This window comes from Bos grunniens, chromosome 9, assembly GCF_055505025.1.
Source record: "Bos grunniens cultivar Pamir isolate PY7600 chromosome 9, Bosgru_T2T1.0, whole genome shotgun sequence".
Lineage (NCBI taxonomy): Eukaryota > Metazoa > Chordata > Mammalia > Artiodactyla > Bovidae > Bos > Bos grunniens.
In genome coordinates this window covers 34,801,651-34,817,220 of record NC_141173.1, presented here as the reverse complement: position 1 = coordinate 34,817,220, position 15,570 = coordinate 34,801,651, and the positions used below count along the sequence as shown (strand labels likewise).

General features: G+C 37.7%; 1 protein-coding gene across 1 annotated transcript in view; it reads left to right on the top strand.

The window, feature by feature from the left end:
- The window catches only part of KPNA5 (karyopherin subunit alpha 5), a 51,411-nt gene that overhangs the window by 17,475 nt on the left and 18,366 nt on the right, over positions 1 to 15,570 (top strand). The window contains exon 8 of the mRNA XM_086317177.1: positions 14,348 to 14,447. Coding sequence (XP_086173303.1) covers positions 14,348 to 14,447 — 100 coding nt within the window. The remainder of the gene's footprint in view (positions 1 to 14,347; positions 14,448 to 15,570) is intronic.

The window sequence follows — 15,570 nt, the reverse complement described above, 5'->3', positions numbered from 1 at the left end:
GAGTAGGTTTAGAAGTTTTCAAAGTTTCATTAAAAAATTGAGAAAGGTGATAAGAAGGAAGGTATGTCAAGATGTTCTCACCATGGTTGGTCAAAAGGAAAAATGGTATTACCTTTAAGAAGATTATGGATAATCTGTAGTTCACATTGAAGTTAAATTAACATTTAGCTAATGTGTTAAGTGTGTATAAAATTTTTATTAATATAATACAGTTTTATCAGTTCTGCCTTTTGATTCTCAGTAAATGTAAAGCTTTTACTATTATGGACTTTATATACTGATATGGTGATTTAGTCACCAAGTCGTATCTGACTCTTGTGACCCTATGGGTTGTAGCCTGCCAGGCTCCTCTGTCCATGGGATTCTCCAGGCAAGAATACTGGAGTGGGTTGCCATTTCTTTCTCCAGTGGATCTTCCCAACCCAAGAATCGAGCCTGGGTCTCTTGCCTTTCAGGCAGATTCTTTACTGACTGAGCTACTAGAGAAGATCCCAATATACTGTTATAGCTTTGTTGTTTTAATTTAATGCAACTTTAATTTATAATACAGCAAATTTGGATAAGAAAAGATTTGTAATTTCTCATAATATTCCCATTAATACAAGGAGGATAATATACATCACAGCTTAGCCAAGTACAGTCTTCATGCCAAATTTGGCCTGTGCCCTGTTTTTGAAAATTAAATTTTACTGGATCACATCAATTTGCTTACTTAATGTCTGTGGTTGCTTTCATGCTGTATCATCAGAGTTCAGTAGCTGCAACACAGGAAGGCCTGTGAAGCCAAAAGTATTTACTGAAAAGTTTGTCATTTCCTGATGTAGTAAGTCAGTGTAACTACCTTATTTCTAAATGAGTTATGGTTTTAGGAGGTTTCAAATATTCTTTATAGCAAAAGTTTTAGAGCATATTTTTGTGTGACAGAATATACACAATAAAAAATTTACCATGTAAAAGTTTACAATTTACTGCCACTCAGTATGTTCATAGTGTTTCTCAACCATAACAACTATCTAGTTCTAGAACTTTCTATCATCCCAAACAGAAACCCCAATACCCTTTTTTCCAAGTACTTGGATACCTCTAATCTGTTTTCTGTCTCTGTGGATTTGCCTATTCTGGATATTTTACATAAATGAAGTCATATACTGTGTGACCTTTTGTGTTGGCTTCTTTCACTTAGCATATGGTTTTCAGGGTTCATTCATATCATAGAATGTATCAATACTTCATTCTTCTTATAATTAAATAATATTCCATTATATGGATATACCACATTTTGTGGTACATTCATCACGTGATGGTCATTTGGGTTATTTCCACCTTTTGACTACTGTATATATGCAGTACTCCTGTGAACATTTGTGTGCAGGTTTTTGTTTGAACACCAGTGTTTTCAATTCTTTTTAGGTATATACCTACCAGTGGAATTGCTGGAATGTGCTAATGCTGTCTTTACCTTTTACCACCAGACTTTTTCCATAGTAGCTGCACCATTCTATTTCTACCAGCAATGTGTGAGAGTTCCAGTTTCTTACCAACAGTTGTCTGTTATTTTTTTTAATTGATATTTTAATGGAAGCTAATTACTTTACAGTATTGTGGTGATTTTTGCCATACATTGACATGAATTAGCCATGGGTGTACATGTGTCCCCCCGCCCCTGACCCAAACCCCTCTCCCACCTCCATCCCCATCCCATCCCTCTGGGTTGTCCCAGTGCACCAGCTTTGATTGCCCTGTTTCAGGCATTGAACTTGGACTGGTCATCTATTTCACATATGGTAATATACATGTTTCAATGCTTTTCTCTCAAATCATCCCACCTTCACCTTCTCCCACGGAGTCCAAAAGTCTGTTCTTTATATCTGTGTCTCTTTTGCTGTCTCACATATAGGGTCATTATTACAATCTTTGTAAATTCCATATATATGCATTAATATACTGTATTGGTGTCTTTCTTTCTGACTTACTTCACTGTGTATAATAGGCTCCAGTTTCATCCACCTCATTAGAACTGACTCTAATGTGTTCTTTTGAATAGCTGAGTAATATTCCATTGTGTATATGCACCACAACTTCCTTATCCATTCATCTGCCGATGGATATCTAGGTTGTTCCCATGTCGTGGCTATTATAAACAGTGCTGCAATGAACACTGGGGTACACGTGTCTCTTTCAGTTCTGGTTTCCTTCATGTGTATGCCAAGCAGTGGGATTGCTGGGTCGTGTGGCAGTTCTGTTTCCTATTTTTCAAGGAATCTCCACACTGTTCTCCATAGTAGCTGTACTAGTTTGCATTCTCACCAACAGTGTTAGAGGGTTCCCTTTTCTACACACCCTCTCCAGCATTTACTGTTTTTAGACTTTTTGATAGCAGCCATTCTTACCTGTATCAGATAGGACCTCATTGTGGTTTTGATTTGCATTTCTCTGATAATGAGTGATGTTGAGCATCTTTTCATGTATTTGTTAGCCATCTGTATGTCTTCTTTGGAGAGATGTCTGTTTAGTTTTTTGGCCCGTTTTTTGATTGGATCATTTATTTTTCTGGTATTGAACTGCATGAGCTGCTTGTATATTTTTGTGATTAATTCTTTGTCAGTTGCTTTGTTTGCTATTATTTTCTTCCATTCTGAAAGCTGGCTTTTCACTTTGCTTATAGTTTCCCTTGTTGTGCAAAAGTTTTTAAGTTTAATTTGGTCCCATTTGTTTATTTTTTCTTTTATTTCCATTACTCTGGGAGGTGGGTCATAGAGGATCCTGCTGTGATTTATGTAGAGAGTGTTTTGCCTATGTTTTACTCTAGGAGTTTTATAGTTTCTGATCTTACATTTAGATCTTTAATTCATTTTGAGTTTATTTTTGTGTGCAGTGTTAGAAAGTGTTCTAGTTTCATTCTTTTACAAGCGGTTGACCAGTTTTCCCAGCACCACTTGTTAAAGAGATTGTCTTTCTCCATTGTATAGTTTTGCTTCCTTTGTCAAAGATAAGGTTTCCATGCTGCTGCTGCTGCTAAGTTGCTTCAGTGGTGTCTGACTCTGTGCGACCCCATAGACGGAAGCCCACCAGGCTCCCCTGTACCTGGGATTCTCCAGGCACGAACACTGGAGTGGGTTGCCATTTACTTCTCCAATGCATGAAAGTGAAAAGTGAAAGGGAAGTCACTCAGTCGAGTCTGACTCTTAGCGACCCCATGGACTGCAGCCTTCCAGGCTCCTCCGTCCATGGGATTTTCCAGGCGAGAGTACTGGAGTGGGGTGCCATTGCCTTCTCCGAAGTTGTCTATAGGTTTGTGGATTTATTGGGCTTTCTGTCTTGTTCCATTGATCTATATTTCTGTCTTTGTGCCAGTGCCAAACTGTCTTGATGACTGTAGCTTTGTAGTATAGTCTGAAGTCAGGCAGGTTGATTCCTCCAGTTCCATTCTTCTTTCTCAAGATTGCTTTGGCTATTCGAGGTTTTCCTAAGTATTTTATTCTTTTTGTTGGCAGTGGTGAATGGGATTGTTTCCTTAATTTCTCTTTGTTTTCTCAGTGTATAGGAATGCAAGGGATTTCTGTGTATTAATTTTATATCCTGCAACTTTACTATATTCATTGATTAGCTCTAGTAATTTTCTTGTTGTGTCTTTAGGGTTTTCTATGTAGAGGATCATGTCATATGCAAACAGTAAGAGTTTTACTTCTTTTCCCATCTAGATTCCTTTTTTTTTCTTTTTCTTCTCTGATTGCTGTGGCTAAAACTTCCAAAGCTATATTGAATAGTAATGGTGAGCGTGGGCACCCTTGTCTTATCCCTTACTTTAGGGGCAATGCTTTCAATTATTTGCCATTGAGGATAATGTTTGCTGTGGGTGTATCCTATATGGCTTTTATTATGTTGAGGTATGTTCCTTCTATGCCTGCTTTCTGGAGAGTTTTCATCATAAATGGGTTTTTTAATTTTGTCAAAGGCTTTCTCTGCATCTATTGAGATAATCATATGGCTTTTCTTTCAATTTGTTAATGTGGTATATCACATTGATTTGCAAATATTGAAGAATCCTTGCCTCCCTAGGATAAAGCCTACTTGGTCATGATTTGTGATCTTTTTAATATGTTGTTGGATTCTGCTTGCTAGAATTTTCTTGAGGAGTTTTGCATCTATGTTCATCAATGATATTGGCCTGTAGATTTCTTTTTTGTGTGGCATCTTTGTCTGGTTTTGGTATTAGGGTGATGGTGGCCTCATAGAATGAGTTTGGGAGTTTACCTTTGCAGTTTTCTGGAAGACTTTGAGTAGCATAGGTGTTAGTGCTTCTCTAAATTTTTGGTTGAATTCACCTGTGAAGCCATCTGGTCCTGGACTTTTGTTTGTTGGCAGATATTTGATTAGTTTCAATTTTCATGCTTGTGATGGGTCTGTTAAGATTTTCTATTTCTCCCTGGTTCAGTTTTGGAAGGTTATATTTTTCTAAGAATTCACCCATTTCTTCCAAGTTGTCCATTTTATTGGCATATAGTTGCTGATAGTAGTCTCTTATGATCCTTTGTATTTCTGTGTTGTCTGTTGTGATTTCTCCATTTTCATTTCTAATTTTATTGATTGGATTCTTCTCCCTTTTCTTCTTGTTGAGTCTGGCTAATGGTTTGTCTATTTTATTTATCTACTCAAAGAACCACCTTTTAGTTTTGTTGATTTTTGCTGTATCTCCTTTGTTTCTTTTTCATATTTCTGCTCTGATTTTTGTGATTTCTTTCCTTCTGCTAACTTTGGGGTCCTTCATTTCTTCTTTTTCTAGTTACTTTAGGTGAAAAGTTAGGTTGTTGTTTGATTTTTCTCTTTTTTCTTGAGGTAAGCTTGTATTGCTATGAACCTTCCCCTTAGCACTGCTTTCACTGAATCCCGAGGTTTGGGGTTGTTGTGTTTTCATTTTCATTCATTTCTATGCATATTTTGATTTCCTTTTTGATTTCTTCTGTGATCTGTTGTTTATTCAGAAGCATATTGTTTAGCCTCCATATGTTTGTATTTTTAATAGGTTTTTTTTTTCCTGTAGTTGACATCTAATCTTACTGTATTGTGATCAGAAAAGATGCTTGAAATAATTTCAGTTTTTTTGAATTTACCAAGGCTAGATTTATGGCCCAGGATGTGATCTATCCTGGACAATGTTCTGTGTGCACTTGAGAAAAAGGTGAAATTCATTGTTTTATGGTGAAATGTCCCATAGATATCAATTAGGTCTAACTGGTCCATTGTATCATTTAAAACTTGTGCTTCCTTGCTAATTTTCTGTTTGGTTGATCTATCCATAGGTGTGAGTAGGGTATTAAAGTCTTCCACTATTATTGGGTTACTGTTAATTTTTCCTTTCATACTTGTTAGCATTTGCCTTACATGTTGAGGTGCTCGTATGTTGGGTTCGTATATATTTGATTGTTATTCTTCTTCTTGGATTGATCCTTTGATCATTATGTAGTGTCCTTCTTTGTCTCTTTTCATGGTCTTTATTTCAAAGTCTATTTTATCTGATATGAGTATTACTACTCCTGCTTTCTTTTGGTCTCCATTTGCACGGAATATCTTTTTCCAGCCCTTCACTTTCAGTCTGTATGTGACCCTTGGTTTGAGGTGGGTTTCTTGTAGATAGCATTTATAGTGGTCTTGTTTTTGTATCCATTTAGCCAGTCTTTGTCTTTTGGTTGGAGCATTCAACCCATTTACATTTAAGGTAATTATTGATAAGTTTGATCCTGTTGCCATTTTGTTGTTTTGGGTTTGATTTTATAAACCTTTTCTGGGTTTCCTGTCTAGAGAACATCCTTTAGCATTTGTTGAAAAATTGGTTTGGTGGTGCTGAATTCTCTCAGATTTTGCTTGCCTGTAAAGCTTTTGATTTCTCCTTCATATCTGAATGAGATCCTTGCTGGGTACAGTAATCTGGCTTTTTCTCTTTCATCACTGGTTCATCACTTTCATCACTTTCAGTATGTCCTGCCAATGCCCTTCTGCCCTGAAGAGTTTCTGTTGAAGGATCAGCTATTAGCCTTATGGGGATCCCCTTGTGGGCTACTAGTTGCTTTTCCCTTGCTGCTTTTAATAGTTATTGTTTGTGTTTGATCTTCGTTAGTTTAATTAATATGTATCTTGGGATGTTTCACCTTGGGGTTATCCTGTTTGGGACTCTCTGGCTTTCTTGGACTTGGGTGCCTATTTCCTTCCGTATTTTAGGGACGTTTTCAACTGTTATTGCCTGAAGTATTTTTTCATGCCCTTTCTTTTTGTCTTTGTCTTTTGGGATACCTGTGATTTGAATGCTGGTGCGTTTAACATTGTCCCAGAGGTCTCTGAGGTTGTCCTCATGTCAGTTCTTTTTCCTTTTTTCCTCTCTGCTTCATTTTTCCACAATTCTTTTACCTCACTTATTCTCTCTTCTGCCTCAGTTATTCTACTGTTGGTTCCCTCCAGAGTGCTTTTGGTATCAGTATTACATTATTCATTATTGATTGACTCTTCTTTATTTCTTCTAGGTCCTTGTTAAACATTTCTTGCATCTTCTCAATCCTTGTCCGTAGTCTGTTTATCTGTAACTCCATTTTGTTTTCAAGATTTTGGATCATCTTTAATATCATTTATTCTGAATTCTTTTTCAGGTAGACTCCTTGTCTCCTCCTCTTTTGTTTGTTTGGTGGGTATTTATCATGTTCCTTTACCTGCTGAGTATTTCTCTGCCTTTTCATTTTGTTTAGATTGCTGTGTTTGGGGTGGTTCCTCTTTATTGTGAAGTCTGCTTCCTGTGGGTGGGGTTGGACTAGTGGCTTGTCAAGGTTTCCTTGTTGGGGGAGCTTATATCTGTGTTCTGGTGGGTGGAGCTGAATCTGTTCTCTCTGGAGTGCAATGAAGTGTCCAGTAGTGAGTTTTAGGGTATCTGTGGGTTTGGCATGGCTTTGGGCAGCCTGTTTTTTAATGCTCAGGGCTTTGTTCCTGCTTTGCTGGAGAATTATCACTGTATGTCTTGCCCTGGAACTTGTTGACCCTTGGGTGGAACTTGGTTTCAGTGTAGGTATGGAGACTTTTGGGTGAGCTGTTGTCTATAAATGTTACCTGAAATCAGGAGTTCTCTGATGTTCTTAAGTTTTAGAGTTAAGCCTCCTGCCTCTGGCTTTCAGTCCTTCTCTTACTGTAGCCTCAAGATTCTCCATCCATAAAGCACAGATGATAAAACATTTAGGTTAATGGTGAAACAATTCTCCACAGCAAGGGACACCCAAAGAGATTCAGAGTTACATAGAGAAGAGAAGAAGTAGGAGGAAGACAGAGGTGACCAGGAAAAGAAGAGGGGGAGTCAAAAAGGGAGTGAGCAATCTAGCCAGTAATCAATTCCCTAAGTGCTCTCCACAATCCAGAACACCCAGAGAGATTCACAGAGTTACATAGAGAAGAGAAGAGGGAGGGAGATAGAGGTGACCAGGAGGAGAAGACAGGGAGTCAAAATGGAAGAAACCAATCTAGCCAGTAATCAGTTCCCCAAGTGTTCTTCACAGCCCAGAACACCCAGAACAAGTAGAGAAGAGGAGAGGGAGTAAGGAGATTGAGGTGACCTGGGAGAGAAAAGGGAGAGTCAAAACGGGAGAGAGCAGTCAAGCCAGTAATTACATCCCTAGGTGAAAATGGATACTGAAGATTAAATTCTTACATGTACAAAATTGATTAACAAATACCAAAATGCAAAGATTAAAAATCTAGAATAGAGGTTAGACTTTCAAAAATGTAATATAAAAATTACAAAACAAAATCAATCACAGAAATTTTAAAAGAAATATATATATATATGTGAAATTTGCTTTAAAAATAAGGTCTTTTTTTTGCAAGGTAATAGTAGGTTATAAAAATGAAAATTAAGGTGTAATAAAGAACTTGAAAAAAAAAAGTGCTAATAGTAAAAATATATCTAGGAATTTCTCTGGAGCTGTTGTGGGCAGTGTGGGTCAGTTCAGTTTCAGATAGTTCCTTGTTCCAGCTTTTACTCAAGGTCAACTTATTCTCAAGGTCTGTAGGCCCCCTTCAATGCACAGTTAATGTTAACTACAGGGTTTCTGAAGGAGATCAGCCCTGGGATTTCTTTTGAAGGAATGATGCTAAAGCCGAAACTCCAGTACTTTGGCCACCTCATGCAAAGAGTTGACTCATTGGAAAAGACTCAGATGCTGGGAGGGATTGGGGGCAGGAGGAAAAGGGGACGACAGAGGATGAGATGGCTGGATGGCATCACTGACTTGATGGACGTGAGTCTGAGTGAACTCCGGGAGTTGGTAATGAACAGGGAGGCCTGGCGTGCTGTGATTCATGGGGTCACAAAGAGTCAGACACGACTGAGCGACTGAACTGAATAGGGTTTTAATCTGTTGCACCTGTCACTTACAGAGCGGTTCCCTCTTTGTTTCTTTTGGCTTCCTTTGTTTGCAAGTCTCTTTAGTGTCTAATTTTTGCCCTAACACAAGGGGGTGAAGGTGGTCACTTATTTAGGCTTACTTGTTCAGTTGTGGGGAGGAAGGGACACTGCAAACAGATATCTGGTGTTGGGGGAGTGGTCTCAGCGTATGGACCACACTGAGCTTGCCACAACCCAAAGCAGCATGTGCTTCCTGGGTCTACACTGCTCAGGCTCCAGGGCAGTCTGCAAGGTCACTGTCCCAAGTGGACCCTGCGTTTCATGCACTTCCCAGGTCTAAACCACGCATGTTCTTGGGTACTCCACAAGAGCACAGACCCAGTTGGGCATGCGTTTTGTGCCCTTCCCAGGTCCGAACAGCTCAGGTGACCAGGTACTTGGCGAGTGCACTGTCCCAAATTGGCCGTGCGTGTGTCTGAATCACCTCCCTGATCCCAGGCGCTTGGTGTTTTGGGTACGCTGCAGTGGCACCATTTCAGGTGTCATGTGTCTCCTCTGGGGAGTTGATCTCAGGCTGCAACCCTCCTGGCGGATGTCAACCACCCAGGATCCCAGGAAGACATGGTTAGCAACTGGGTGCCTGCTCAGTTTGGTGGAAGATGCTGAAATGTTGGTCTCTGGGGCCGCCCCTTGCCTTCTGGCTGCCTCTCTGCCTCCAGGCTGGGTAGGGGTGGGGAGGGTCCTATTTGCAGCTGTCTAGGACGCAGGCCTTAGAGCCCCTCTTGGGAAAGTTCCTTTTTTTTTTTTGTCTCTCTGGAGATCCCACAGTTTTGGTTGCTATCTCATGTTAGATCCTTCAGATTGTCCTCAGGGCACTCAGGCCCGGTCTGATGATATAGCCCAGCCTCAGCAAGCCCCTGGGCTGCTTCTCCACTGGCAGTGGTGGTTAGGCGCATAATGTGTGGTTTTTTGTTTTTTCGTTTTTTTCCTCCCGGTTATGTTGCCCTCTGAGATTCCAAAACTCCCCACAGACCTGCCTCTGAGAGGGTTTCCTACTGTGGCAACTTCTCCTCCTTCACAACTCCCTCCCCAGGACGGATATCCATCCCTAAATCTTCTCTCTTTTTTTCTTTTATGCTTTATCCTACCTCCTTTCAAAGAGAATGAGTTGCCTTTCTGGGTGCCCGGTGTCCTCTGCCAGCATTCAGAAGTTGTTTTGTGGAAGTTGCACAACATTCAAAGGATCTTTTGATGAGTTTATGGGGGGAGAAAGTGGTCTCCCCATCCTATTCCTCTGCCATCTTCTGTTGTCCATTATTCTGATTAAAGCCATCTTAGTGGGTATGAGGTGGTATTTAATTTTGCTTTGATTTACATTTCCTAATGACATTGCATATCTTTTCATACATTTGTTCTCTATTTGTGTATCTTTGGAGAAATATCTAAGTCCTTTGCATATTTTTAAATTCAGTTGTCATTTTGTTGTTGAGTTGTAAGAATTCTTCATGTATTCTGGATAGATTCTTATCAGATAGATGATTTTAGAAGATCTTTTGCATTCTGTGGGTTTTCTTTTCACTCTCTTGATAATTTCTTTGATTCACATAATTTCTGAATTTGAAGTCCAGTAGTATCTATTTTTTCTTTTGTTACTTATGTTTTCAGTGTCATATGTAAAAAACTATTGCCAAATTTAAGGTCATGAAACACTGTTTTCTTCTAAGAGTTTTACCTCTTATATTTGCATTTTTTGGTCCATCTTGAGCTAATTTTTTTGTGTGACTCTAATTGAGATACCTGTGGACATCCACTTGTTCTGGCATGGTTGCTTGGAGACTATTCTCTCCTTGTTGAATGATCTTGATACCTTTGGTGGAAAGGAGTTGACCATCCATGTGTGAGTTGAATCTGCAGACAGATTCTTTACCCAGTGAGCCACCATAATGTTGCATAAAAGTGGAGACATTATGTTTTTTATCACTCATTCACCATTGAGAATAATGTTAGCTGTGGGTTTTTCATAAATATCCTTTATCTTATTGAGATGGTTTCCTTGTCCTAGGTTGCTGAGTGATTTTATCATGAAGAGGTGTTGGGATCTGTTAAATGCTTTTTCTGCATCAGTTGACATCATCACATGTTTTGTTTTGTTTTGTTTTCCTTTATGCTGTTAATGTGGTGAATATATTGCTTGGTCTTTGTTCATTGAACCATCTTTGCATTCCTGGGATAATTCTCAGTAGTTCATAGTGTATAATTCTTCTAATATGTTCCTGGATTCAGTTTCCTAGAATTGTGTTGAAGATTTTTTTGTATCTGTTAGTAATACACACACATACACTCTTGTCATATCTTTGGCTTTGGTATCAGGATAATGCTGGCATCATAAAATAAGGTAGGAATGTTCTTATTTATTTCCTAGAAGAGTTTGAGAAGGATTTAATTCTTCTATAATGTTTAGTAGAATTTACCAGTGAAATTGTTTCATGTTTGACTTTTCTTTATTAGGAGGGTTTTGATTACTCATTCAGTATCTTTAATTGTTATATATCTATTTAGATTTTCTGTTTCTTCTTGAATCAGTTTGGTAGTTTATGTATTTTTGAGAAATTGTTCATTTTCTTTGCATTATCCAATTTGTTGGCTTAGAGTTCATAGTATTCTCTTATAATTACTTGTGTTTCTGAAAGATAAGTAGTAATATCCCTAACTCTCATTCCTGATATAAGTCTTTTACTTTGTCAGTCTGGGTAAATGTTTATTTTGTTGATTTTTCTTTCAAAGAATCAACTCTTGATGGAGTTCATTTTCTCTAGTGTTTTTCTCTTTTCTGTTTTATTTATCTCTGCTCTTTATTATTGCCTTCTTTCTTCTAGCTTGAGGTTTAGTTTGGTGCAGATTTTTTAGTTTCTTAATTAAGATGAAGGTTTATGTTATTTATTTGATATCTTGTTTAATGTAGGTGTTTTCAGTTATAATTTTATCTGTGAGCTTTCAGTGAATTCTGTAAGTTTTAGTATGTTGGGTTTTCATTTTCATTTATTCTGAAATATTTCCTCATTTCCTGGTGACTTTTTTGACTTACTGGTTGTCTAAAATTATATTACTTAATTTCCACTTATTTGTGAATTTTCCAGTTTTTCTTCTTTTAGTGATTTTTAGCTTCATTCCGTTGTTCTCTGTATAATTTCAATCTTTAAAAATATATCAGATTTACCTTGTGGTCTAATATATGGTATATCCTGGAGAATATCCCATGTGCACTTGAAAAGAATGTATGTTCTGCTGTTAATGAGAAGAATGTGGTATGTGCTGTGCTTGGTCATGTCCACCTCATTATGTCCCCATAAACTGTTAGGTGTCTAACTATTAGTTGATTTATAGTATTGATTAAGTCCACTATTTTTCTTATTGATCTTCTGTTTAAGTGTTCTAGCTATTACTGAAAACTATATTAAGGCCTTTGTGATAGTACAGCTGTCTGTTTCTCCCTTCAATTCTGTCAGTTTTTGCTCTGTACAATTTGCTTTGTTGCTAAATGTTAAAACTTCATGATGGATTGTCATTCTTATCAGCATGTAATGTTATTCTTTATCTCTTAAGCAATTTTCCTCTTAAATCTATTTTTGTAATATTAATATAGCTACCCTGGCTCTCTTTGGGTTATTATTTGCACGGAATATTTTTCCCATCCTTTCACTTTCAACCTGTTTGTATCTTTGAATCTAAAATGAGTGTCTTGTAGAATGCATTACAGATGGCTCATGAATTATTGTTTTTTTAATTTGTTTTTTAATGCATGCTGCTAGTCACTGCCTTTTAATTCTAATTCAAGAGTTCAGTCTGTTTACATTCAGTGTAACTACTCATGGGAAAGTACTTCTGCCATTTTGTTGTTTTCTATGTATCTTATGCCTTAAACCTTTTTTGTTCCTCACTTCCTTCCTTCTTGCCTTCTTTTGCATTTATTGACTTTTTAAAAATAATATACTGTATTTATTCCCTTCTCATTTCTTTTTTAGTATATTTTTTGGTTGTATTTTTTAAATCTAAGGAGTACAGTGAACATCTTAAACTTAAAATAACTTTGAATTTATACCACTTTAGTCTCAGTATTCGGAGAAGGCAATGGCACCCACTCCAGTACTCTTGCTTGGAAAATCCCATGGATGGAGGAGCCTGTTAGGCTGCAATCCATGGGGTCGCTAAGAGTTGGACACGACTGAGCGACTTCACTTTCACTTTCCACTTTCATGCATTGGAGAAGGAAATGGCAACCCACTGCAGTGTTCTTGCCTGGAGAATCCCAGGGACGGGGGAGCCTGGTGGGCTGCCGTCTATGGCGTTGCACAGAGTCGGACACGACTGAAGTGACTTAGCATAGCACAGTCTCAGTATGATACAAAAGCTCTGCTCCCTTATATCTCTTACAATAAGTTACTGTTATTACAGATTACATTGTTTTACATTGTGTGCCTGTTATCATAGATTTGTAACTACTGCTGTAAATGTATATTTTTTAAATCATAGAAGAAATTATAAACCAAAAATTAAATAATGTCTTTTATAATTACCTCTGTAGTTATTTTTAATGTTGTTATTTCTTCACACAGTCCTGAGTTATTCAGATCAGATCAGATCAGTCGCTCAGTCGTGTCCGACTTTTTGTGGCCCCATGAATCGCAGCACGCCAGGCCTCCCTGTCCATCACCAGCTATCTTATTTCAGGACATTTTAGTTATTTTAGTTATTTTTATAAAGTAAATATACTAATGATGGAATTTTCTCAGCTTTTGTTGTTCCTTCATTTTTGAAGGGTAATATTGCTGGATATAGAATTCTTGTTTGATTAGTTTTCTTTCAGCAGTTTAAGTATATTATTGCCTCTGTTCTCCATGACTTTTGATGACAAATCAGCTATTGATCATAATGAGAGAACTCCCAGTTAGGCAAAACAAAGGCAAGCCCCCTTCATCAATCTTTCAGGGAGTACCCAGATAGGTTAAAACAGAGAAATACAATAATTACTTGGAAACAAGTCTCCATAGACCCTTTTGGAAACAGAACTCACAGTGGGAACTCCAGCTTTTGTCTTCAAGGCTGCTTCCAGGCTAGGGAGGGGACTGGACAAAAAGGTAAGATATTGCCAGAAAGCTCTCCTTCCACATTTCAGTCCCTTCCTGATTAAAAATTTACTTCCTTACTATGAACATTTACAATCTTGGACAGTTCTAATTAAGCTAATACTAACAGAGTTTGCAAAAATTGGTGTTTTGGGGAAGGATAGGCCTCCAGGGTTATCTTCTGTACCATTTTTGCTGAAGTCACTCTAGAATAAGAATTCTTCCTGAATCTAGGTTCTCTGTACTTCTTGCAGTTTGCTAGCAGGCTGCAGATGGAAGTACTAAGACAGGCAGTCTGTTAAAAACAAAACAAAAACTATTTTTTCTTAATATCTGATCTTCATTCAATTTGACTCTGTATTCCTTACTTAATGAATTTGTATTGTGTATTATTTTCATGGTAAAAAACAAGTAATCTAATAATGTACTCTTTTAATTTTTTTTGGTTTTGCTTTTGTTTTTAATATAAATTTATTTATTTTAATTGGAGGCTAATTACTTTACAATATTATATTGGTTCTGCCATACATTGACATGAATCCACCACTTGTGTACATGTGTTCCCCATCCTGAACCCCCCTCCCACCTCCCTCCCCATCCCATCCCTCTGGATTCTTTTTAAAATATATAGAAATAACTAAGTCAATTTCCCATGGCACTCTTTATTTTGAATGTTTTTCTTTTTTTCTGGAAATATACTGAATCTTTAAAACTCACTTTTCCTTTTACCACATCAGTTTGATTCCTTATAAGATATATTAAGAATTTTTGTGTTATGATAGTAGAAGCTAGCTGAAAAGGAAAAATGAATATAAAGTGACAGTTCCTTTTTTCTTTTTCTTGGCAGGTTACTAACAAATTCAAACAGACTTACAACAACCAGAAATGCCGTATGGGCCCTCTCAAATTTATGTAGAGGCAAAAATCCTCCTCCAAACTTTAGTAAGGTATTTGTAAAGTACACAAATTAAGGAATCTATGTACAAAAATTTTTAAGTCTCCTTATAATAGATTTTTAGAGATTGAAGGGACTGTTATCTTTTTAGTAATTATTTTTTAATTGACTGGACAGTGTTTGCACATACATAAAATCAAAAGATGCATAATGAAAAGGCTCACTTGTTTTATTTTCCCAAATAAAAAAGTCTGAGAAACATTTGACTGAATAACAATTAAGAGTCAGTCTTTTAAGTAAAAATGGTATTACTATAGGGAAAATAAAATAGCAAATTCAGCTTGTAACTCAAATGTGTATATTTTCTGGAGATAATCATCATAGTTTTTTGATATGCAGAAGTGCTTGATGTGTACTTTCCATTTTATCTCACAATATTCAAAAGACATGTATTCAGGCGTTGAGGTTTAATAAAATTAGTAATATTTACTGCTTCTTTGGGATTATTCTCCCTCCCCACTATTAACTATAAGTATGTGGATGTGAAGACTACAGTGATCTGTGGTACATTTTGGTATCACTGCCTTTATTTGTGTAAATGTGCTGATAATTTTACTACCCACTATTGTCTTTATACTTTTAGTGTAAATGTCAACAAAATAAAAAAGGCTGATTGTGTTAGTATAAGCTAACACATAATAACTATGAAAATAGTTTTGGCATTGCTGCTGCTGCTGCTAAGTCGCTTCAGTCGTATCCGACTCTGTGCGACCCCATAGGCGGCAGCCCACCAGGCTCCCTATCCCTGGGGTTCTCCAGGCAAGAACACTGGAGTAGGTTGCCATTTCCTTCTCCAAAGCATGAAAGTGAAAAGTGAAAGTGAAGTCGCTCAGTCGTGTCTGACTCCTAGCGACCCCATGGACTGCAGCCTACCAGGCCCCTCCGTCCATGGGATTTTCCAGGCAAGAGTACTGGAGTGGGTTGCCATTGCCTTCTCCGAGTTTTGGCATTAAAGACCCCCTAAATACAGTGGAGGAGAAGGCAATGGCAACCCACTCCAGTACTCTTGCCTGGAAAATCCCATGGACGGAGGGGCCTGGTGGGCTGCAGTCCATGGGGTAGCTAGGAGTCGGACACGACTGAGCGACTTCACTTATTTTTTCACTTTCATGCAT